The sequence below is a fragment of the Crocodylus siamensis genome, chromosome 1, assembly GCF_052110815.1.
Source record: "Crocodylus siamensis isolate JL-2025a chromosome 1, ASM5211081v1, whole genome shotgun sequence".
NCBI lineage: Eukaryota > Metazoa > Chordata > Crocodylia > Crocodylidae > Crocodylus > Crocodylus siamensis.
Genome location: NC_143395.1, coordinates 132,429,282 through 132,455,759, shown reverse-complemented (window position 1 = coordinate 132,455,759; position 26,478 = coordinate 132,429,282). Strand labels below are relative to the sequence as shown.

Sequence of the window (26,478 nt, the reverse complement as noted above, 5' to 3'; positions counted from 1 at the left end):
AATGCAGGATGATTTAAGTACCTTAAAATAAAAAAGCTGAAGGGTTAAGCTGAGTGCAATGACCTACCAGTTTAGCATGGGTAAAGTATACCAGTTTTTGTAGCCAACTACACACAAGGGAGTGATGCGGCTAGCGCTGCAGCTAGCTACCTTTGCCTTCTCTGCACAACAAAACCAGGTACTCTTATAGTTGGATCATCTAGCAGGTGGCTCAAACTCCCACTTCTAGAGGCATAACAGGATGCCTCAACTGCTCTGCTACTTGACCCCATTATGAATTGACCCCATTCATACTTTTGAAAGTATATTCAAACAAATGCTAAGCATACTAAAAATGATAAACATTAGGAACATATATGCAAATCTGGCGGCATTTTACTGTAGAGGTAACTGACTCCCCTTGCCTCCTTTCTTCTGTGAACCTTCTATACAATTAACACAGATGGAAATTTAGAGTAACTTCATCAACGACAGGCATACCACTCTTTTTTTTCAGAGGTAGAGTGGACAACTGGCCTGCCATGCTGGAGGCTGCAATAATAAGAAAAGTGATCTTATAATTCTGCTTCTTGCCTCTCTGATCCGTGACTGGCCTAGAGAAGAGCAAAATGAATGAGCAGAAGAAAACAGCTGAGAAGGGGTTCTTGTAGTAGACAACTGCTGATCCTGGGGATCATAGTGTATGCATGAGAGGTCTAGTCAGGTGCCTGATGAATCTGCTTGTATGGAGTCCTGTGACCATGACACTGAGACCTTTGATGCATACGTCTAGACAGGAGGATGGAGGAGTGGAGGCTGCCCAAGACTCACCATCCCTTCCTTTAGACCACTGAGACAGAATCTAAAGACCAGACCAAGTCCAGACATTCAGTACCTTGGTAATTGTAGCTTCTGCTGGAAAGCAACAGATAAGAACTGCTGCTGACTGCTAACACCTCCATGAGGACACTTCTGTCAGGGTGATATCCCTTAGTCTTTCTGCAACCAAGGAGTATCCAATAAGGAAGCGGGGACTAGGATTTTGAGGCACACTTTACTTGCCTTACTCTGGAGGTTACAACATTATGGTATTTTATATGTCCTACCCTGCCACGGGTGGTGCCACGGGTAGCTCCACCATGTTGCCACCAGGCCCCTCTGTGAGATGCAGTTTATAGCCATACCCAGGACCATAGACTCATAGATATAACAGAGAAAGGGACAAAGGGTAGAGGTGTGATGGATGACAGGAGCAGATGCCTCGCCTTGCTTCTGGGGTAGGTATGTTCCACAAATCTGGGAGCTGGTACTGAAACCTCTGAAGGGGGTACTACAACCTCGTAGACAACTCCCTTTACCTTCTCTCCCTCTTGTTTTCTATACTTCTACCCAGTCCAACAGCAGTAAAAGTAAGAGGCGGGATAGGAAATAAAACTGAGACAAGGAAAAAGGGCAGATCAGCAAAAGAGGACAAGAGAAGCTATCAACAGATAAACAGTCTATGTTTGAAGGGCAGGCATAATTTTAATCCAATTATATGCCAAGAATTTTTGGAAAATATGAAGGAAGTGAGGGTTCTTTTGAGGTTTTTTATTTTTTCGATCTCAGGACAGTTGCTTTCTCCTACATTATTTCTAAAACATTCTGATGTCTGTAAGCAAAACGAGCCATTGTGTTGGAGGGAAGAATTTCCTCTCCTTTGAATTTCTCTCTTTTCTGTGTTTCTTGTATCTTACCTGTCTCCTCTCCTTTGCCTGTTGTTATTTCCTCATGAACATCCGAACTGAATACTTGTTCTTCCTGTTCTGTTTGTTTGATGTGATCCTCAGTCATACTAAAAGAGCTTAGCAACAAGCAGTAGAAGTGATACTGGAGGACAAAGTGCTACCACATTTGGAAGCACCACAGAAATTTTCTCCAATGAAGGATGCTTCTTTGTTTAAGCCAGGAGTGCTGAACCTCCAGTCCATGGACCAGATTTGGCCCGTGACTTCATATCATCCAGCCCATGGGGCTTCCTATGGGTCTGGAAATTTGGCAGCAGGGGAGCAATGGCACACCACCCCTGCTCCCAAAGCTCTGGATCCATAGGAAGCTGTGGTCCCTAAGCACTGGATCTACCACCTGATTCCAGTATGCAGGGCCAGGCAGGGATGACGCTAAGCTCCTGGGCCCAGTCCCAGCCCCAGCACACAGAGGGAAGGAGAGAGTGGTGCCGAGCCCCTGGGACATAATCCTGGCACATGAGGGGGAGGGAGGGAGGGAACAGTGCCAGCCCCCTAGGACCGAATCCTAGCAGCAGAGGGCAGGAGAGGGCGGTGGTAGGTCCCAAGGCTTCATCCAGCCAGCAGAAAGGCCCTGTGGCATTCATCTGGCCTGAGAGTCTAAAAGGTGGAACACAGTGCATGCCTATACACATGCTCCTATGTGTTCTGATTAAAACACATCAGAGCAGACTCGATTCATCGGCATTTTAAATCAGAAGTGAGCAGCATCTTGTGTATTCAGTGTCCCACATTTCAAAATGGCAGTGGGGGCGCTTTAACTAAAGCTTGTTTGATGAGCTTTAGTTAAGTGTCCCAGCCACTATTCTGAAACATGGAATGCTGAATACACGAGACGCTGCAGCACGCTGGAGCATTCTAATTGGAGTGCTTGAGCAGACTCAATCAATCGAGTCTGCTGAAGCATTCCAATTAGAACAGGCCAGCGTGCTGCAGCATCTCATGTATTCAGCATTCCATGTTTCAAAATGGTGGTGGAGGCACTTAACTAAAGCTTGTCAAAGGAGCTTTAATTAACGCTTCCCCATCACCATTTTGAAACATGGGATGCTCAATACACAAGATGCTGCAGCATTTTAATTAGAGCAACTCCCAAAACCTTTCTAATTAAAATGTCCTCCCCTCTCCTCCACAAATCCTGGATCATGTATATAGGCACCCAATTAGTCTAAGCTGCTTTGTACCTATTCAACAAAAAGACTAGCTACAAGTAAGAAAAGCATGAAAAAGCAGATCACAAATAAGAAAATTCTTCTAGAGCTGTAACAAGATCTATTACATGTACTAAAAAAAGATTCTGATGGAAATTTGAAGCTATCCTACTGTGTTTATTGTGCTTTAATTTTCTATACCCACTACATTTACCTCACTGCTCTGATCCACAAATACCAACTAGCCCACTTTTACCCCTGCACTGTCTTATCTGATAGCAATAGATAAGATGTTGGCAGGCCTCTTTACTCTTCAACATAAATTCAGGAACAGGCCACTGGCTGCCCCTTTCTGCCATCAACTGCAGAAAGTGCTTAAGCTAGAGCCATCCTGAAGAATTTCCATTAAAGAACTAGTCTTAGATATTTTCCTAGCCCATAAATTTACCACCTATGCAGGCATGTTTTTCCCTATACATGAAACTTGGATAAATACACAATCCCTTGCCTCACTCTTATCTCCTACTACTGCTTCCATGCTAGTTTTCATCATGAGTTGATGACATTAACTAGAGGTTACAGCAAAAAGATAAAAGGCAAGCCTTCTGGATTCTATTCCCATTTCTGACCTGCTGTCATGATATTGGTCTAGTAACATAACTTCTTCATGCTTCAGTATATCTATTTGTTAAGTAAATATATTACTATCTACTTCTAGAGACATTGTGAGATTAAACTGTTGGTAAAATGTTTTCTGATCCTTGGATCAAAAAGTACGGCCTAGATCACTATGTCTTCAAAGAGTTCAGTAAAACTACTGCAGTGTATGTGCAATGTATCTCCAAGACTGGCTGACCAGTTTACCCTACCATGACAAAAGCTCACCATAACTGAAATAAGTAATTTGATAACAAACTTAAATATAATTTAGATATAATTTAAAAACATGTAACATTTGAGAAATGTTCTAATTACCACCACAGTTCATATTTTAAAATTCTTAAATATATTACAACTATTTAATACAGAAAGTTCAACAAACTGATTGTAGATCTGAATTACAAAACAGAAGTGTAATTAAAACAAGTGTATTCAAGGATGTATGATCGAACAAATGGTAACCAATTTTCTATCAGTTCAGGATATATTAAAAATAAATAAATGTACAGATAAGCTGCATCTCATCAGTCTGTCAATATCCTTTGATCCCGACCATTGCATTCACTGAGACCATATTGGAAAGCTGTATAGCTAAACATCAACTGAAAATCATTTTAATACCACTGATTTAAGTACTAGTGGTGGCATTTGATACTTTATGTATTTCTTCTTCTTCTTCTTCTTCTTCTTCTTCACTTAAAACCACATCATGTTCTTTTTCATAGGAAGCAGGAGTCTCAGGTTCTTTTCCTAAACCTGAAGGTTCTCCTTTTTCATCTTCGGTTATATCTATGTTTGAAGCCACGGGAATGGAACGCCTTGTTTCAGAATTGTTTAGCGTCTGTGTATGAAAATAGATAAACAATTGGAAAAATATTGTGGCTGTGATAAATTTAAATATCTAAAATATCTTCAGAAATTCTAATAAAATTGGGTTTTCGTAATTTGATAGATTTGAAGGCCAAAAAAGGAACACCGTGATAATCTGACATCCTGCATTTACATAGCTAACAGTAGTATACCCAGTAACTTTTGCATTTAAAACTTCTGATTGAAGTATAACAGCCCAGACAATGAAATTGGGAAATTGGTTCTTCATCCGTAGGTATCTCCTTTTCAGTAATTTTTTTCTCTAACATTCAGCCTAAATTTCCCTTCTTAAGCTTTGTCCCATTACTCTTGGTTGCAGTCTCTGCTTTTATTTGGCTAAGATAAACAGCTACTCTTCCTCCTTTGTATTTACAGACTTTTAAACTTTCCTCAGAATCAATCTTCCCCTTATTTTTATGTTCTTTTGCAGCTTCACTCCCTTTATCTATACATTTTTGTTAATTGCCTAGCCTTTATAAGCATGTCAAAGAAAGCCTATACTTACAAGAGCAGGTTAACATCAGTACTAGTAATAATCTTGTTTTAAATTATCTTTGAGTAAAATGAATAAGCTGCTTTGGAACCAGAGACCAAACTCAGGCCAAGTTGGGCTCTCTTTTGCTTGCTCTATTTCAGGCCTCATAAAACTTTCCCTCATGTCTGGCCATTGGGCCAGTTTCAACAGGAGAGAGTAGAGGATACTCTCAGCCATGCCTCAACCACAGCTTGGTGCTTAGGGCACAGTCCTGGGAAGTAGATGTGGATTTAGACTTTCTTATTCCAGAATATCCTGGGCAAGTGCCCCAACCATTAGAGAAGAGGGAGGATTTCCTTTATACTGAAATTAACGCTGCTGTTTATTAGGCAGATACTCACTCAGGTTCTTAGCTTCACTAAAAGTGTCTCTTACACCATAAGGCTCAAATAGAACTGTAAGCCAATAGAGGCATTTAAGCACCAGCAAAAACTTTCCAGTGAAAGAGTGGAGAGCTATTTGATTCCTATACAAAACAGGATCTCCCTCTGGAGATGCACTAACACTCCATAGAAAGAACAGGAGAACTATACATGTCCACAAGGGAAGAAGGGTCCCTCCCTGTTCCTGGTCAAGTTGGCTGAGAGAAAAAAAGAGGCATCTTTTCTGAGACATCTATTTTAAAAGGTGGATACATTATTTTTCAATACACGTACACACATACATACATCTTGTCTTGTACAGATAAAGTAATTCAGATAGATATTGTACATAGGTTGCACATGTATTAGTTTAGACATAAAAAGTTAAAACAGTTTTCAAGGGACACATCAGGACCCAAGTGAGTGATGTGACCAACATTATATCCAGTCACCCTTGACCTCCCCAGACCAAATGGTCAGCTGCCCATACAGAGTCAACTGGGGGCAGTCTTCAGTGTGTCTGGAGTGAAACTCAGACTTATATTTCTGGATTCTGTTGGGAGACACCTTAACCACTCTACTACCAGAGTCATTTTACATGTCTAAGATGCTTTTCTTTTTCAAATAAATCTAGACAGTAACGATGTGAATGAATGGGTCAAAATATGCTAAGAGAGGTTCACAAAGAAATTATAAACACCCATCTCCACCCATCTGCTTGAAAAATACCCAACTGTTTTCTTCTAATATTCTCATACTATGCCAGTCTTTTCACCTTTTCCAATATGACACTGGAATATATGCAGGAGAGATTAAGAAGGTGCTAATTTTACAGAATGCGTTTTAGTCATAACCACACTTTAATCTGAGTACCACAAAATGTTTTATTGCAGCCTTCAACATTCAAGCAGAAGACTGGATTGAATGTCTTTGGCTGGAAGGGCTTTGTATGAATAACTTGGTTTTGCACTGCCTATATCAGGCCAGTTATGGAATAAGAAATACAACCAATTTCCTATGATCCAACACTATTTCATAGATTTCATAGACATTAGGGCTGGAAGGGACCTTGGAAGATCATCGAGTCCAGCCCCTCACCCAAAAGGCAGGAAGTCAGCCGGGGTCATAGGATCCCAGCAAGATAAGCATCCAATTTACTCTTGAAGGTGTTCAATGAAGGTGCTTGAATCACCTCCGATAGCAGGCTGTTCCAGACTTTGGGGGCTCAGACAGTAAAGAAATTCTTCCTTATGTCCAGCCTGAAACGGTCTTGCAGGAGTTTGTGACCGTTCGACCTCGTCATCCCTTGGGGCACTCTGGTAAACAAACGTTCCCCCAGATCCTGGTGGTCACCCCTAATAAACTTATAGGTGGCCATCAGATCACCCCGAGCCTGCGCTTTTCCAGGCTAAAGAGCCCCATGGCTTTCAGCCTGTCGTCATAAGGTCTGTTTTCCTGACCTCTGATCATGCATGTGGCTCTCCTCTGGACTCTCTCAAGCTTCTCCACATCCTGTTTGAATTGTGGAGCCCAAAACTGGACGCAGTACTCCAGCTGCAGCCTCACCAAGGCTGAGTACAAGGGGAGAATGACATCCTGGGATTTGCTTGAGAAGCATCTGTGGATGCAAGCCAGCGTTTTGGTCACTTTACTAGCTGCAGCATCGCATTGCAGGTTCATCTTGTGGTCAATGATGACCCCCAAGTCTCTTTCTTCTGTAGTGCTAGGCAGTGTAGCATTGCCGATCCTATAAGGATGCTGCAGGTTTTTCTTTCCAAGGTGGAAAACCTTGCATTTTTTGGTGTTAAACACCATCAGGTTCTCATCCACCCCTTTGCTGAGCCTGTCCAGGTCAGCCTGGATCACCCACCTGTCTTCTGGTGTGGATGCTTTGCCCCAAAGTTTGGTATCATCGGCAAACTTGGCTAGTCCACTCCTGACTCCAATGTCCACATCATTAATGAAGATGTTGAACAATATGGGTCCAAGGACAGAGCCTTGGGGGACCCCACTGGTCACAGGACACCATGATGACCGACTGCCATTAATTACAACCCTCTGGGTCCGACCACGGAGCCAATTTCCTAGCCAGCGGATCATGGTGGAACCAAGGCCACAACTAGCCAGTTTCGCCAAGAGGTGATCATGGGATACCAGATCGAAGGCTTTTTTGAAGTCAAGATACATGCCATCAATCTCTTCTCCGTTGTCCAGGTGATAGGTCACCTGGTTGTAAAAGGAAATGAGATTGGTCAAGCAAGACCTACCCGCAACAAACCCGTGCTGGCTATCCCTTAGGATGTTGGTGTCGGCCAGTCCATTAAGGATGGCCTCTTTAATAAACTTTTCTAAGATCTTCCCCAGGATAGAAGTCAGGCTGATGGGCCTATAGTTACCCTGGGGTGTAGATTGTCAGGGCTGGCTGACTTGAAGGTATCCAGCTTCTCAAGATGTTTCTTCACGAGGTCAGCATTTATGGAGGGCAGGGGATCTCCCCCACCCGGACCTCCCTGTCCTGTAGCGGGCATAGGCGTCCCATGGGACTGATGAAAGACCGACGCAAAGTACCCATTTCATAGGTTGACTTTTTCCTGGGCGTCAGGTGTCAGTTGCCCCATCAGGTTCAGCAGGGGTTGAATGTTGCCCTTGCTTTTCCTCCAGCTCCCCACATATCTGAAAAAGGGTTTTTTATTGTCCTTGATGCTTGAAGCTAGTTGGAGTTCAGTTGCAGCTTCGGCTTTCCTGGTATGCTCCCTGCAGGACTGGACCAGTGCAGAATAACCCTCCTTGGAGATGAATCCCGTCCTCCATCCTTTGTAGGCTTTTCTTTTCAGACTTAGGAGGTCTGCTAGGTCCCTGGAGAGCCAGGGGGGCTGCTGTGCCCTCTTGCTGCCTTTCCTCCGAGATGGAATAGACTTAACTTGTGCATTGAGGATCACTCCCTTGAGGAGCAACCACCCTTCTTGAACTCCCCTCTCCCTGGGGTCATGGTCCCTTAGGGCCTGACTGAGAAGTCTCCGGAGCTTGTCAAAGTTGGCTTTTCTGAAGTTAAGGACTTCCGTGTTACTGACTGACTTGCCAGCTTTACAGCGGATGGTGAAGGTGATCAGCTCGTGGTCACTGTCACCCAGCTTCCCATCGATCACTAGGTCACTGATTAGGTCATCCCCAGTAGCCAGTACCAGGTCGAGCAGCGCTTTGCCTCTCGTTGGCCCATAGACTTCTTGAGTCAGGTAGAGGTCATCCACGCATGAGAGGAAGCTTTGTGACCACTCAGATTTTGCTGAGTGATCCTCCCACAAGATGTCCAGGTAATTGAAGTCACCCATGACAACCATGGTCCTAGAACATGCGGCCTCAGCCAGTTCCCAGGCAAACTCCTGGTCAAGCTCAAGACTTTGGGTGGGAGGTCTGTAGTAGACTCCCACCGTTGTGTCCCCTGTGCCGTATTCCCCATGAATTTTTACCCAGAGGGTCTCTAGCTGTCTATGCTGGTTGCCAACATCAGCTTGCAGGGACATGTAGCTTTCCTTCACATAGAGAGCTACACCCCCGCCCCTTTTATCTACACGATCCCTCCTGTACAGGGTATAGCCATCTATACCCATGGTCCAGTCACGGGTGGCGTCCCAGCAGGTCTCCGTTATCCCAGTGACATCATAATTATTTGCATTGAGCAGAAGGACGAGCTCCTCCTGCTTGTTCCCCAAGCTCCTGGCATTTGTGTACAGCCAGGCAAGTGTCCCCCTGGGGGCTCTTGCCTTGCCCACAGATTGTACCAGGGCTGGGGCAAGGGTGGGCTCCCTTAAGTGCCTTGGCCCGCTGGCTTTGCAAGTGTTGCTCAGCGGGCCAGCAGTGGCCGTAGTCCCCCCCCCGTCCCTCAGTGGGCTTAGTTTAAAGCCCGGTGGAGCAGGTCAGCCAGCCTGGCTGAGAAGAGCTTCCTGCCCAGCGGAGAGAGGTGGAGGCCATCTCTTCCCAGCAGCTCGCTGCCTGTCTCTCCAAAGAGCGGGCTGTGGTCATGGAAGCCAAAGCCCTCCCGATGACACCAGCGCCAGAGTCTTTGGTTGACTACGTGGATCCTCCTCTCCCTCCTCAGCGCATAGCCCGAGACTGGGAGGATCGATGAGAACACCACCTGTGCCCCCAGACCCTTTAGCCCCACTCCCAAATCCCTGTAGCGCCTCATGACCTGACTGGGAGCACTCCGAGCCATGTCATTGGTGCCCACATGAATAAGGAGCATAGGACAGTGGTCTGTGGGCTGAAGGAGCTTTGGGATCTTCTCCACAATGTCCCAGATGCGGACCCCCAGGAAGCAGCAGACTTCCTGGGCTAAGGGGTCACCCCTTCAGTCCCCCTCAGGATGGAGTCTCCCACAACAAACACCTTACATTTGGTCTTTGGGAGAGCGGGGACGGTAGCTGCAGTTGAGCCTGTGTTACCTATTGGAGCTGGCAACTTAGCAGGCTCTGCTGGAGCAGCAAGAGGTGTGTACCTGTTGCTAAGCTCCGGCAGGGAAAGGCCTGCTGCACCAAGGCCCCTAGGGACCTTAACCACCTTGGTCCATGCCCCTGACTGGACAGACTGGACAGAGTGGGAGGTCCCGGAGTCCTCCTTTATCCTGGAGGGAGAAGGTGGTCTACCCTCCAGCTCCCAGGGGAGAACAGCCTGGCAGTAGGAGTCAATCTCCTGCTCACAGTCCCTGATGGCACCCAGTCTCCGGACTGTAGCCTAGAGCTCCTCCACCTGGCGCGCCAGAGACCCCAAAAGGGAGCTCCCTACACAGGGACGTGGCCATGCTCCCGGGCCCCAGAGCCTGAAAAAGGGACAGGGGCTCCATCTGCGTGGAGCCCGGAACCATGGGCTCCGTCTGGGCTGTGGTCTCTGAGGTCCCCGGGGGGGGTGGGGGACTGCAGAGCCCAAGGGGACCCGCAGGGTGCAGCACGTGCCCATCCATGTCATGCCTCCGATAGGCTGGCTATGGCTGGGACTATCTACCCTGGGGAGTCTACAGGCAAGGTCTCAGGCCCTCCTGCGGAAACTCCACGCTAACTCACTCATTTAATTTAAAAACTTAAAACAACTCTTGATATGAAGAGAAGTTTTAATCTTTTAGTCTTTAGAATCTACTGTTCAGTGATTTAAATTAAAAGACTAACATAATTCTGTTTACTTCAATGGAGAACTTAGTGGAAAATGTTTAAACCAGTTTGAAACATTATCAATTTGAGAAATATTTCAAATAATTCCTATGCACACATTTTCTAAACACTCACAGACTCGCCCTCCGTGGGGAATACCAAAAGAACCAGGAAAAGCTTTCCAATCAGCAAAAAGTTTTAAAATTGTCTTAAAAGATTAGTAGAAACAATAGCAACCAGGACAGAAAAAAATTCAACAAAAGAAAAAATAATAAACAATAAGATTGTAAGAATATTTTAATATAGGCATATGTCTATTTTAGCTTCATGTAATAAATTATGAAAAATGTTCCTACATGCTTCGAATAAAGATGTTTTAGCACAGAAATAATCATTTTGGCATAGATGCACTCATTCTTTCACTTACCCCTTCTGAAACAGATGACGACCCCCAAGGTATTATACTGCTTGTTATCTCACAAACTGAGGCATGAATAATATTTTTCTTCTCTTGTACTGCTGTTTTCTTCAGCCGAGGAATGAAAGCAAGAATACCTGCTGCTCCAACAGAGAAAAGCCCAGGAACTACAAACCCAATGTTGTAACTCCCTAACATGTCATATATCCAGCCTGAAAAAAATAATATTCCAGTTACATGCAAATCATATCCTTCTTTCATTAGAACTTGTATTTTCCTTCATGTTCCTCTTTACAACCCTGGACCACAGTTATGAACACCACAGAAATGTCAGAGAAGCCTAAAAATAAAATAAATAAATCTCTTTAAACTCTTTCACTCATTTAATACATTTAACACATCATGTATCCTAGCAAAAGAAGAGCACTTTTAATCTCTGTAATATATACAGAATTGATGAACTTTGTGGGAATACATCCTCACACTTATTAGAGGTGTTTATGGTGGGCCCAACAGACAAGTCTCTTTTTTCGATATAGACTGTAAATCCATTACAACAAACTTCACCTCGTGATGTGTGAGAGAAGGGCATTCACGTCACTGCCTCTTGTGCTGTCATTCTAAAAGCGAATCAATGGGAGCATACAGTAAAAATGGTTCATCAGGGCAAGACATTTTCTAATTGGAGGTTGGTCGGAGCTTAAGGACTAATTCTCAATAGTTTTGAGGTGACCAATTTTACAAGACAAATCTAGGTGAATTCAGTTCTACTATTTCAAGGTATTTTAGAATTGCAAAAGTGCACTGACCTTTTAATGCTTGAGATAAAAAAAAAAAACAACAACATGGGATGACACTGCCTCATGCTAGATTTTGCTGCTCAAAAATAAACCTGTGGGACTAGGATAGTCATCAAAAAGAGGGGAAGTGGCACTGGGGAGGCCACCTCAATTTTGGGAAGAAAGAAGCAGCAAATTGTTTTTACAACCACGATTGAAGTTCCACAAGAGATATGGACTGGAACTCCTTTCCCTGGTCAATGGGGAGGAACAACGCTTGCATGGAGCAGCTCCTAGCTTCCCTCAGGACCTAGAATTTTGGGAGATGCAGTTGTATAGTAGCCAGAGGGTGGTTTTAAGTAAGGCACCTCATGGGATAAAGACAGATAGATCATGTCCCAAGATAGATTCTCTGAGAAGTTCTGAACCGTTTTTTAAACACAAAACTACAGCTGTCTTACACTGCTTTATTTGGCCACCTGAAAAAGAGCACCTGGTAGAGGAAAGATGCTTTCTTATTTCACAGACATAGTTTTTGGGGGCAGGTGATGAGAGGAGAGTTGAGATGCCACAACAACAAAATTGAAAAGGCCTAGAATACATTCCAAATTGCTACAGAAAAATAATACAAGCATAATGAATTACATATTAAAACTTTACACTGGAAGAAATTCATCTCTATGTAGATGACATCCAACAAGACCTTTGCACCACTTCAAGGTTCTACTTAACTCTGTATAACATGGGTTATGTGGGACCTAAGTAGTACACAAGCCCCATGTAGGTAGTTTGCAGAAGGGCAAATTTAACTTATGGTGAATACAGCAGAAAAAAATGCCTCACCAAGAAAAATATAGTCAATATTTAATGCCATCTGAGACACAAAAAGCTGATAACATCACAACAGAAGAACAAAAATATCATACGTCTAGAAAGAGAAAAATGCATATGGCAGCAGTAGCCATATGAGAGGAAAAAAGATATGGAATCCTCCCTACCATTCATTCCTCAAACTGTTCCTAGGTCACTGCTTCTCAACCTTTTCTTCAGCATGACCTCATTGGATTTTTTTTGCGACCCCCAAAATGATGCAGACAAAACAAGTGTCCCCTCCCCCTGCAAGCAGCATGGCTGAAGCAAAGCCCGTAGGGGGAATGGATGTGGGGTGCCCACTGCAGGCTCTGGGCTCCCAACCCTGCTGCCCTCCCCTTGGGGGTCTCCATGGCCCAGTGGGCAAGGCCAAGCAAAGAGGTTCAGTGCCACTACCAGAAGCCCCACACTGGCCACACTGCCATGGCGAGGCATCCCCTACCTGCCCAGCAGCAGTAACAGTAGCAGCATAGAGTTGTATCCCCTGCTACTGCTGGGCAGGCAGGGGGCGCTTTGCCATGGTGGCGTTGGGCTCCTGGCATGGGCAGCTCTACCCTCCCATGCTGGGTCTCGCACACTGGGCCATGGAGGCCCTGGGGGGAAGGCAGCAGGGTGGGGAGCCCCAAGCATGCAGTGGGCAGCTTGTATCTGTCCCTGCCCCATGAACAAATCTGGGGGACATGTGCCCCGCTATACTATCCTCAGGAGTGTGTGCAGTAGTGGGGAGCCAGCCTCACCCCTATATGAACTTCCTGTGGCTCCATCCTGCTCCACCAGGCTCCACATTCTGGTCCTGGCCCCAGGCTCCAGGTAGGCAGTAGCTCCAGACTCACCCCTGCCCCACTTCCTCCTCCCTCCCTCCCTCCCCTTGGCATCCTCAATCTGCTCTGCCTGATCACCCTCCTCCCAGCCTCAAGCTGTCCCTTGCAGACTGGAACTCTGGCAGCCTGCAAGGGAAACCCACTGTTTCCTGCTTTTTTATGAGATTTTCATCGGAATCGGTCAACACTGCTGAGTGTCTTTGCAACCCCATTTTTTTATCGCTGCAACCCCAAATAGGGTTGTGACCCCAAGGTTGGGAACCACTGCCCTAGGTACAGAAACACAGGAATGTCTAAACTATTACAGGCCAAGGACGCTTCCCAAAAAAAACCCCTTCAATATTGCTAGCAATGTTATTAATTGTTTTACGAAAATACATTGTTTTCATATGGATAAATATTTAAATATTAGCACTGGCAAAGCATCAATATTTAGGACTATCTTCATATATAATTTCATGTTAAATAACTCACCTGCAAATGGTGGACCAAAACAACTAATTGCATTGACAGCCATCATAAAACCCCAAGCAACTGGCATTTTCTCTGCTCCCATTAAATCAAGAGTCAGCACAGGCAAAAGAACATAGTTCCCTGCATCAAAAAATCCCAGAAGGGTGCCAAAGGCAATTAGAGATGTAAGTGTTTTACAAAAAGGAATAAGCAAGAATAACACACCTGAAAAACAAAACAGAAAGTTAAGATAGGTTTAGCATGGCACGTGCTTAGACTTGTGGATAAAACGTGCTGAAAAGAACAGATGAAGATTGTGCTTCCTATCAATTGCTGGTTGACTGGTCTGCAGTCATTCTGATATAATCTCATTGTACACTGAGGATGATACTTAGATTCCTGGTTTATGCTTAACTCTTACATAGAAGCATCAATGACTAACACTTTCTACATTCTTCAGCTAGCTAAGGCAGGGGTGCTCAACCTCCTGTCCACAGGCTAAATGCTACTCATGGAGCCACAGATACCTGGCCCATGGAGCTCCCCACAGATCAGGATATTTGGCAGCAGGGGAACAGCGGCAATAAATGTGGCTACCTTCCCCGCTGCCAAATTCTCAAATCCCAAGCTCCATACAGCAGATTGGGGCCAGGTCACATCTTTTCCTCCAACCCTGTGGCTGGATGAAGCTAGGCTATGCTCTTCCCAGCAGAGTGAATGGGGCTGGGCCATGCCTTCTTTCTCCCATGGAGCCAGTTCAAGCCTCCTTGCTCTTGTGGGCCAGGCTGGGGCTGAGCCATGCCCCCTCCCCTCCATGGGGCCAGACTGGAGCTGGGATGCCCCCTACCCCTCTCTGCTCATCCAAATGGGCCCCTGCTGCAACTGCCCCATACCAGATCAGGACCATCAACCAGATCCGGCCCTTGGCTAGCCTGGACATTACCCATCAGGCATACTGGCCAAAAACATTAAGCACTACTGAGCTAAGAGATTCCATCCTGCAGTGATGGATGGTGACGCAGTCGTATTTATATATGGTTTTATCTTCTCTCATCCAAACTACATCACCACAACACACCTGTCCACAAAACCTTAAGAAGCTACTCATAAAAACATTGCTTAGAACTCTTTAGTAACACAAGCTACCCTGTGTAGATCACAACTATCCTCTACTCTGCACTGGCTTCCTATAGAATACTAAATAGAATTCAGGTTATCAATTATTTCTTTTAAGGAGCTAAAAGGTCTGGGCCCAAGGATATCTAAAAGACTACTTTAAGCTCCAAGATGGCCGATAGCTTCATTCCTCATAACTTCATTCATTCGATGTCCATCTAGATCCAAATCTATACTGTGAGGACTTTGCTGATACAGTTATGCAGATATACTCTAACACAGTGCTTCTCAAAGTGGTGGTCCACAGATCAGCACCGGTCCATGAGCCGCTGGTCGCTGGTCCGCAGCGAGTTGCCAGGAAAGAAAAATATATTCGCTGGTCCATAGCAAGTTGCCAGAAAAGAAATAAATATATTTTCAGAAGCATAATATTGATAGGTCATAGCACCACAGTTTGTAGGTTCCAGCACTCCAAGTGATGTCACATCATGCAAGGTGAGGAAAGAGAAAGAAACAGCTGGTCGCGCATATGTGTAGCGCTGTTACACGAAGTTGCTGCCACCAGCTGAACCAGGCACCGGTCCCTGGCCCATTGGAAAAAAATTGCTGGTCCGCCACATCAGATGGTTTGAGAAGCACTGCTCTAACAGAAAAACAATCCAGAAGTAGATGCAGCTTGCACTGGCCAAACCAAATCTTTGCCACTATAACACTCCAGCCCCCTTTCCAGATGAAATAAAACCAAAGTATTGTTAGGCTCAAAGACATCCTGATCGCATGACCCTGAGAATGAGAGCCTGAGATCAGTGTTCAGGGTGCCTCTAAGCCACCTGCTAATTGCCAGGCTTGGGCACATATGAGGAAGACAATGTAGTAGAGGCTGGTTTCTCAGAGGCTCTGGGCTCTGCAGGGTACAGACATATCTTTAGCAAATGTCTGAACAGTTTATCCAGGCTTTATTCAGCGTGCAGTCCCTCTCCCTGATTTTTCTGTCCTGCAACGTAAAAATATAAGCAGTGCCATACTGGATTAGACCAGTATCCTATCTAGTCCAGTGGCAGTAGTAGATGATTTAGAGTCAAGACATGAAAAGGGTATGTCTGGAGTGATTTATCCCATCATACCTTCCCTGGCATCCATCATCATTGATTTATGGATGTCAGAGGATACATTCCTGACTGTCTGAATAGTTATTAATGAATCTATCTTCAATGAATGAAGCATCTGGACGCATCTCTGGTAAGTATGAATTGGGTTTGGATATATCTAGAAATCCATCTCTACATGAGAACAATACCTTGAGAGCCACCAGACTAAAAAAGGTCCTGAGGTTGTTGGTTACCAAATTTCAATGTGAGACTCAAAAAACATGGTTTGCAAAAATAGGTAGTATCAAAACTAGTCCAAAAGACTACAGATGATACTTACAATGCTTTTTCTTACAACAAATAAGACAGTAGTATCCCTATATCACTGTAAATATCCAGGCCATCTAGTCAAGTTACCTTCTTCTAGAAAAGGTTTGCTGATTCTCATGGTAACCATATTGACGTTTTCCCCTAAGAGCCAGACTGAGTTGAAATACTGCTTTTTATTATCAGGAAATAATTGAAATTAAACACCTCCCATCTTTAATGCAGTGGCCTGGGCTTGAGGGCACTCTTTGCAGAAAGGAATGGATTTCCTGAAGTCTGTTCTGATAAGGTGCCCAAAAGCACTGTTGAAAGTGAAGTTCAGGGCAGAGGCAGGGCACCTGGAAGGTTTTCTGAACCTCACTCAGACTCTGTAACTTTACCAATAAATATTAAGTTGTCTGAAATGATAAATTAAGGATAATTCTTACTATTTGCCTTTAACAAAGAGATCCTGGCAGAGGACAGAAAATAGTTGACTAGATGCTTTGGAATCCTTCAAAAATCTTTTGTATTTTGAAGCTTGCTAAATAAACAACAAGAACCTCTGCTCAAAGAGAATGTATTTGGGTTTCATGCTGGCATCAGGGTTTGGTCCTAAACTTTTACTGGCCCTGTACTCATGGCTCAGAGATGAAGAGTATAGTTTCTATTCTATAAGATACATATAAAGCACCTGTGGATTTGCCTACATTAAAATCAGCACTTGGTAAGGGATTTTAAAATAAAATTAGCATCTTTTTCATAAAATTTAAATCTATCTGAAGAAATTGTGATTCATTACATTTCTAAGCAAGCAACCATTATTTATCAGTGAAACTTTTATATTACTGAAGTACAGTAACAGTAAAATGGAATCTGCTAACATATTCTGCAAATAATACCATTGTTCTGACTCTGCTATAAACAGCAGACCTCAAATGTTTTTAACCCATTTTCCCTGTTTCTTCAGTTTCAGTGAACACTTGTTACACATTCTGCCATCCACTGAGAAAGCAGAGGAAAGGTTCTGACAAGAGAAATGTAATCAACTGTATTCTATTTGCCTTTTTTTGGGGGACAACAGCATATCAGTAAACAAAATGATGTGAATTGAAAGCATACCTACATGTACCAGGATTCTGTTACCCTTACTCAGGAATAGTAATTTGGTATAAACATATTTCCATCGAGTCAACAAGACTATTTGTTAAATAATAAAGTTAGTCAATGTGAATCAGTAAGTGTGGCAGAATCTGTCTCCAAAATACTTATTTTTGCAGAAACTGAACAACTATTGCAAAACACTTGTAATACAAGCAACAAAAGGGCACATTCATATAAAATTGAACAACATTTTTAAAAAGTAAATATAGTTTACAGTCATTAGCAATTAAGCAGGGATACAATAATTTAAATAAGCTACTGATAGAGTTCTGTAACAAAAAGTATATGACTGATTCTCCACTTCATGGAGAATGGCAGTGCAACTCCATTTCAAGAGCCACCAACAAAAAATTAGTGCAACAGAGTAAAAATCAGAATATATATAGCTAAATACAGTGTAGAATGACTGCCATTTAAAGAACATTTTCTTATGTTTAATTTGGATAATGGAAAAACTTACCAACGCAAAATACAGATGCCTGGTTAATAAAAAGACGGTTAATATTCTCTGAATCGCAAATCTTTCCAAAAAAAAGACAACTAAGCAGACTGCTTATTCCAGTTCCTACCATAATATATGGTGCATCATCCAATGAAATGCCCAAGCCATTTGCAAGCTTCATCTGTAAATACCAGTATATCAATTAAATAATACAGTGCTATTTTCCACAGATTCATTTGCATATGCACATACAGACTTATGATTGTATTCTAACCATTTTCCATTAAAACTCTGTTTAAAAAACAATTGACAAAATACTGTTTCATAGTTTATAAAACACTTTTTTCCTTTTTAAAAATCCTTTAGAAGTTTGAAGCATTTATCTGTACTCATGTATTAGGCCCTATCACACCTTTACCAGCATGTGTATAGGGGTCCTGATAATGGACTGCAACTCAGTTTCCTCCAAGATCTTTGGCTGAGGGCCAGAATATGAACCACTACCATCCCTGAAAGACTATAAAAGCTCCAGTCCCTAAACCAGCAGAATTCAGGAAATCTGCTGGAGAAAGACTCCTTGACTCTGCACTGCTGACTAGGCCACCAATGCTAATATCAAGACATGCTTCTTAAAGCATCTCAGCTATCTCACAGCACATAAAGGTAAACACCAGAAGATAAGAGCTATTTTAGTTAAAGGACAATGCTGGCACATGACTAAATGGGTATAAACTGGATGTGAATAAATTTGACCTAAAAATTAGAGGAAAGAGCATCTAACTATCAGGAGTATCTAACCATTCCATACCTTTTTTTAAAATTTACTGTGGTGACCAGCAAAGCCTGATCTAAGTTGAGACCTCTAGCTGCTACTCTAGTAGAAACATTGGGTCTAATACTTTAGATCCCAAAATAATCAGTGTGATATTTTATTCTCAAATGGAGAAAAGTGGTCTATTGAACATCCCCCTTGGCCCCAGGCTCTAACAAGACAGGATTAATCCATTTCTTAGCTTATACAAGGCTAACATACAGGTACTTCAGAAGAAAATCGTATTACATTCCAACTACAAAAGAATCTTATACAATTGAAACTATGCAAGTCATGTTGACTAATTTGTATCTTTGTTAATAAGAAGTTCACATTCTTTCAAATACAGGTAATTATAATCTCTTGCTTTTCTAAATGACAGCTAAATTATCACAGAAGGATACTTAAAAAGCAAAAAAATACATGAAGTATCACTATTAAATCAGTAGTAATCAGAACAGAAATTACATTCTTACCATATGAACAAAAGGTATGAAGAATCCAAATTTTGCTAACCCAAGAGCGCACACCCAGATCTCAAAGACACTGTTTTTCCATAATCTTAGATCAACTATAAAACCTCTTAGTGGTGATGTCTGAAAGTTTTCAACAACACTTGGATGTCTTCCTTTAAGAAAAAAAGTTAAAAGAAAAATGCAGCTACAATTTTGTAAATATTTCATTACCATTTTTACCCAAGACTACTTTGAATTTAAGATGACTTTCTAAGATGATTATTAGATTCTAGACAAGAAAAACCTAAGTTTGTTTTAATGTTCCATTTCTAAAACCTAAATATTAGAGGGTCATTTTAAATTAATTGCCCTTACCACTGAGTGGGGGAAAGCAGTAGCAGGGGGCAAGTGGCAAGGAAAGCAGCAGCTGGGGATAGATGGCATGCCGATGCACCCCTGCTATTTGCTCCTCACAAGTGCCTGCACCCCTAGCACCTGCCCCTCCTGCCCTCCCCACTCCTGCCTATCCCCTCTGCCACCTGCCCCTCTCTGGACCCTGCACCTCCATCAGCTGTTCCTCCTACTTGGTCCCCTTTCATCTGCCCTGCTGGCCCCTTTCGCTCACCAGTGCTTACCCTGTGCAACTGCTCTGGCTCTGGCTCTCCCCAGGGCAGGGAGCACCTGGGGTATGGAGTAGCAGTGGTCTGACCCCAGCCCAGGGCAAACAACACTAGAGTATGGGGGGAGCACAGGGGAGGGGGCATGTGGTACAAGGAGAAGTGCAGGGAACTGGGCCCATGGTGTGGGAGCAATGGGAGCATGGGGATAGGGGTATGTAGAGCAGGTGGGAGTAGGGGGAAATGCAGGGAAGAGGGCACACAAGAGTGAGAGGAGCACAGGGAAAGAGTGTACTTGGTGCAAGGGAGAGCTTGGAGGAGGAGATACAGAGTGAGCTGAAAGGGGACTTGTGGGTGGAGAGTCCACAAGGACAAGGGAGTTGCTGCAGCTTAGCATACCAGCATACCCTTTCTCTGGCATTCCTCCTGCAGCCACATGCACTTCACCCTGCCACCCTGGCCAGTACTCAAATTTAAGATGAATGTTCCTCCCCATGTTATACAAGGAAAAGACCTTCGTCTTGGATTTGAGAAAATATGATATATAGAGCTATTGTGAATCCTGTTCTTATTAGAGAAAAATCATGAACCAAAGTCAGAAATTACTTTTATGGTTTCATATGTAAAAAACAGATGCAAGTATAAGATAATTCATACACAGTCCAACAGAGGATAAGCTTAATCTTGCAGTGGCCAATGTAAGTACATATATGCCAGACTTATCAATAAGCAATGGCAAAATTTTGAAGACCCACTAAACATACCCTGCATTTCTCATGTTTCCCTACATGCTTAAGTAGTAAGGCAGATGGAAGAAGAAAACTGAACTATCAGGGAAATGTTTCATCTTAAGTTTGGAGTGCTGCTTTGTATCTCTTCAAGATGTTCCCCAGTTTCTTGGCCACAGCCCATGTTTCTCCTTGTTCCAAGTCTTCCACTAATTCCCCTCTCTCTGATTCCCATGCTCCAGTTCACCATTTACAGTCCCCATTTCTGGCTTAGATCTGCTGCTATAACATTAGTCTGAAGTCAACAGCAAATCGGTTCATATTTGTAAATATTTCATATAATGTAAAATGTAGTTCAGTACACACAATGAACACAGCTTGAAATTAATGTGGCCTTGCCACAGATGCAAGCAATGCTACCCTAGAGAAAGTGAGCAATAAGAAATTCTGTCCCAAACCTGGGCATTTTGAGGGACTACTTTTTTTAATGGATCCAGAATGGCATTTACCCAAAACTTAATTTTACTTTTTATATTAAATCCATGATGGGGGCTATAGCAGTCTTGATTAAAATGCTGAAATAAAAAATCAAAACCGTTTACAATTATGACATGAGATAGAGAGGAGAGACTTGTACTGGTCCCTTCTGTGGGCAGAACTGGCTGCAACTAATAAAAGAAAGGGAAAAAATAAATGAAAAACAAAATACTATACATCTTGCCATCTTTAAGCACAGTTGCTTTTGGGCCATAAAAAAAATCCAAGCTTAGAAACCTAAAGATCAACCACATAAATCAACAATCTTTCCTGTTTCAAAGCAGCTTCCTACCAGGACCAGGAAAAGAAAAAACTGACAGAGAAACTAAACTCCTCTTATTGGCAAAGTCATCAGATACAGGCACAAATAGATATCACGGTTATGACCCTCCAATTTCCAATTTCCTTATCTGTTTTATAAATTAGTATTATTTAAAATGGAAGTAGTTTTTTTTAATTGCCTAAAAGATCTTAAGTAAAAAAAAAATTAGTGCCTCGATTCAGGTTACTTAACATAATATCTTGCTATAAAAAGCTTCTACATCATGTTTAAGTGGCCAGGTAGCGCAAGTTTACAACTATGCGTTGGTAGCATGGAACAAAGCAAATATACAATCCGTATGTTCTCAGTGCATTCAAATAAAGCACATACATGCATTATTTTAAACAAATTATTTGGAATCAACTTGTAGGGCTATTTTAATAACCATTATTATTTTAAATTAATAAGCAAATGTAAACTTGTTAGAGTCCAGTATTGTAGACCTACAGTTGATTTTTATGAACCAAGGCCTCTTTTATGTTTTGTTAACAAAACATAAAAAAGCCAAAGCGAAAGAGTCTGTTACAGAAAAAGAATTTGATGTTGTTATAACTGATACAAGAACAAAATCCAATAGATGTTCACTAAAAAGGTCAAAAAGATGGCATACGTTTTTCCAGCGGTCTGTAGGCAAACCCAGCAAAAATGCCTATTGCCAGAATTCCACAAAACACACGTAGACTAGTTCTCCATCCAAGTGTCCTGATTAGATATCGATGCACTTGATTCTGAACTAGTGTTCCTGCTGCCCCTCCAGCCATCACAATCCCAGTTGCAAACGATCGCTTTGTGGTAAAGTAAAGGCTTACCATTATCATGCCTATGAAAAAGAGATACAATTTTTAAAATACTTGAAAAATCTGTTTTACACTATAATAAAACTCAGTTATCTCCATCTCATTATTCACATTGGGGCTGTAAAAACAACACTCACAAGTGAGACATTGGTGGAGAGAACAAAGGGAAATGCACAGAACGTCGTAGACCAATGGTTACCAGTCTTTTTGGATTAATGGAATACTGTCTGTCTTCAAAATTTGTTGGACCTCTACACCCTCCATCCTATGTGATACAAGTTCCCCAAAATATCCTCTTCACATGCCCCACATGGGAAATAACTCCATACTTCCCAAACACCTCCCACCCATAAGGGACTTCTCCCCAAAAAATAACTTCACATATTTCACCCAAGCCAAAGGCCTTTAACCCTTCCAGACACCCTTTTAACATCTGGCAAAGGTTGTTTCCTCACATGCCAAGGGACAAGACTGGCACCTTGAATCACCACACAGAAGGGTAGAAGCTGTGTCTTTATACTGAAGCTAGGATGCGTTCAACCTAACAGGGCCCCTTAGAGCAGGTGTGGGCAAAATATAGCCTACGGGCTGGATCTGGACTACCATGGCATTTTACCAGGCCTTCAACACATCCCTCAGCCCTGCCTAACTTAGGTGTGTGTGTGCAGGGGGTGCAGCCTCAGCTGTGCCCATGGGCAGCTGGTGCCACCTTAGTCGGGGAGGCATGTCCCCCCCCCCGCAACAAGTCCTGTCGACTGGGGAGGGGGTACCCCCACAGCCGACTGCATTGTCCAGAGGGCGGGGGTCCCCTGCAGCTGATCCCGCCAATCACTGCAGCCAATCATTGCAGCTGCTTCTGGGACTGGCTACGGCCACTTCTGGGAGCAACTGCAGCGATCAGCTGGTGCTTGTGGTGGGGGCACCGGTGCACCCACCTGTCCCCCTGCCCATCGCCTAAGTGCAGCTACTCAGGAGATGCACTGGCACTCTCAGGGGATGCACATGCACCCCTGTGCACCCCCTACGTGCCGCCGCTGCCATGGCCCATGAGATTGGTCCCACCACCTCTGAGCACACAGCAGGCCTGGGGTGGCAGGGCAGCCAAACTACACCTCCTGGCAGCCCCAGTGGCAGTGGCTCCTTCTGGCTGCCACTACTAGCATTGTTGCCAGTGCTGGTCCCAGCCCCGCTGCCTGGGTTCCCCAGCCCGTCTGCCCAGTACCCACCGCTCAGAGTGCCGGACAGAGCGGGGTCTCCACGGATACTGCTGGGACCTGCACAGGCAGGGTGCACTCAACTGGGCATATGGGATGGGGCTGTAGGTGGGCAGGGAGTGGAGTCCAGGAGCAGGGTGTGTAGGCAGGGCTGGTATCAGGGGCTGGTGACAGTGTGAGGCTGTGCAGGGAATGAGCTACGGTTCTGCCGTGGGCCCTGGCCCCATACTGTTATCACTCGGTGATCCCAACCCAGCCCCAGTCCCAACCACCCATCCTGCTCCTGGATGCTACTCCCAGCCCACATGTATCCCCATCCTATGCACCTGAGCATGCCCTACCCACAGGGGTCATGGCCAGCCTCCATACAGACTCCATCTTCCCACTCCATCTGACACCCCCAGTCTGGTGAGGTGTTGAGGGGAATCTGTTAAAACTGTACTGCCAATCCGAAGTGTAAAATGCAGGCATCCTATGTACGTTTTCTAATGAAGATATTATTTTCTTAATAACTGTATGCCCTTTTCTCCTTTTTTATTTAAGCAATGGAAGGCAGAACTTTTAAGAAGATCAAATTAAGAAAAAATGTTTTTTGTAACTTGCTGTTTTATCTTAATGCATTGGTCTACTAGTAAATAAATAAAATCAAATTACCTGGAGTATAAGCAAAACTTGATCCTATACCCACTAAGAGGCCATGGGTTAAAAACAGAATACTTATATCATGAGCAAAAGATGAAAAAATGACACCTGCCATCATAATTAGAGCTCCAAAAACTGCTACTTTTATGGCTCCATATTTCTGCAGAAGTTTTCCAGAAACAGGACCAAAAATCATGATGAAACCATAACTGAGTGATCCAATCCAGGCTGGAAGAGGAAATACACCCTTGCAATGAAATGCATTTTACATGTCATAATGAGAACATACTAATTAGCAGATCCTTCACTGGTATAAACTGGCATCGTTCCACTGAAGACAGTGGAACTGATTGATACTGATTCAAACCAAATAAAGATATATGTACTTACTACATCCAAGAGACAGTCTTACTTCTAATACCAAGCATTGGCTACTGTGAGAGGTGCTGTGCTCTCTACCACTAGCTACCATATGTTTTGTTAAATGAAGACAAGCCCCACCCCCCCAAATCAGCACAGAGGGAAAAGCCCCTTGTCTTAGAGTCAAGTACAAAGTGGGGGATGAAGGAATGGGAGGCAGTTGCTGAGGCTCTGACTGGCCCTGAGCGTGTTGGGGCCAGAGTCAGACCCACAGCAGCCTCTTGCTTCCCTGCGCTGCTTGCCCTCTGCAGTTTCTACCCCTCCCCGCAACCTTCCCTCTGCCCCACCCCCCTCCGTCAGGCACAGCTTGGCATTGGCTCAGGCTGGATTCCCACCCAGGCAGGTAACACAGAGAAACACCATCCCCTGCCCAGCCCATCAGCAGCGCCACCACTGCTGCATGGCCCAGCAAGGGCTGTACTCCCCTGTGCTGTGCTCCAAGTCCTGACAGAGCACAAAGGCCAAGCATGGGGGGTGGGGGAGGCCAGGAAGAAAGAGACAGAAATTGTAGGGGAGGGAGAAGGGACACTGTGGGGAGAGAAAGCAAAGGTAGGGACTATGGGGAGTGGGTTAGGTGAAGGGGCAAAGATTGTGGAGGACTAGGGGTAGACAGGTAAAAGTAGCAGGAGCAGGGCAGGAAGGCTGCAGAGGGAATAAGTGGGGGACAGAGGGCAAGGGGTCTGTTTGACCCCACCCCAGCCACTGCTTTCTGTGCTATAGCATTTGTTGGGAGGACAAACTTAAGACAACCATCCAATAATTAGATTGTGAAAATTATAATAACTGTATTTCCATGCATAGAATTTACTTATTGGGGGATCATCTTAAATTCAGGATTTTACAATTGAGTGAATACAGTAAATCTCAGCACTTGACAGGGTTAAGTTCAAATTAATTGTCGTTGAAAATTAACCACTTTTAACCATATAACTTCTATGTCACAGTGGTTTAAGTCTCAGCTTTTAAAATCTCTCATAAAGGAAAGCTATATTAATCTAAAATAATACAATGTATCTAATGAATAATTCACTACTTCCTTTGTATTTCTAGTAGAAACAATCCAAACACATTACACTAAGAATGTGAAACTCAAGTCAAGAAGAAAAGAAATTATATTTGTAATTATGCTCAGTAGGCCAGAATATAAATTTAAAATGCGCACCACCCTCAATCTGAAAAAAAGTTACCACTGAAATCAATTCTAGGGCTATAACTGATTTTAGTGTAGTGCCTGAACTGAAGAAATAGATCGATTCTGATTGACCCAAAGTATTTTTTCTGTTTTTCTTACCAAACACAAGTCCCCCAAAAATCCATTCTGTACCCGGCAAAATATTACAAAGTGAGACCAAACAAAATAACAAACTCAATTCAGGTTGGAAAAATGTGACAATTTTAGGGGGGAAGAAATATCTAAAACAGCTCTACAAGAGCATGGAACCTGGAATGCTATATGGTTCATATTCCCCTGCATTTACCTTTATAGCAGTTCTTCTTCTAAGCAAGGAAATATATTAAATACAACAAACATTCTACCAAAGAAGAAACATTTAGATTTTTTGAGGTAAGCGTTTTAACAGCAGACTGTTAATGAGATCACTTTTCAATGTTATATCACATTAGAAATGCTGATTTAGTTTTGGGCTACCTACACAGAAATATCAAGCCTTGGTTTTATATAATTCACTGATGACCTACCTGTCCGTGAGCTACTTGACTTGAAGGTCTCAAGTAAGGATACCATGTAAACACCAAAAGCAGAATGGAATCCACTGACAAGCAAAGCATGTGTAGATGCAGCCAGCACCACAACCCATCCCCAACCTCCATCCGGAGGAGGGTCCAAAAATGAAATCTCTTTCTGGAGACTATCAGTATTATCCTTTTTCTCCAAGTTGCGTGTAACCTGATGCAGCAAAGTCCGTAACCGTCTCATTTGTAACATGACTTGAATTTATGACCTGCATACAAATACATTTTTTTCATAGAATACATG

The 26,478-nt window shown here is 43.5% G+C and overlaps 1 protein-coding gene across 1 annotated transcript; it reads right to left on the bottom strand.

Annotated features, from left to right (window-relative positions):
- Positions 1 to 4,097: 4,097 nt before the first annotated feature.
- Positions 4,098 to 26,478, bottom strand: LOC149873340 (monocarboxylate transporter 10-like). Its single transcript, XM_090031483.1, has 8 exons — positions 26,181 to 26,478; positions 24,075 to 24,290; positions 22,020 to 22,229; positions 19,227 to 19,378; positions 17,958 to 18,120; positions 13,845 to 14,048; positions 10,910 to 11,112; positions 4,098 to 4,415 (listed from the first exon to the last, which is right to left on the bottom strand). Exons 1-8 carry the CDS (start codon positions 26,425 to 26,427, stop codon positions 4,203 to 4,205), a joined length of 1,608 nt encoding a protein of 535 aa, XP_089887609.1. The 5' UTR covers positions 26,428 to 26,478; the 3' UTR covers positions 4,098 to 4,202.

Coding starts and splice junctions, on each gene's coding strand:
- LOC149873340 (XM_090031483.1), bottom strand. CDS start 26,427: ATGTTACAAATGAGACGGTTACGGACTTTGCTGCATCAGGTTACACGC. Junction 18,121..19,226: donor TCATACCTTTTGTTCATATG/GTAAGAATGTAA, acceptor TGGTATTTACAG/ATGAAGCTTGCAAATGGCTT. Junction 4,416..10,909: donor CGTCATCTGTTTCAGAAGGG/GTAAGTGAAAGA, acceptor TTTCATACACAG/ACGCTAAACAATTCTGAAAC.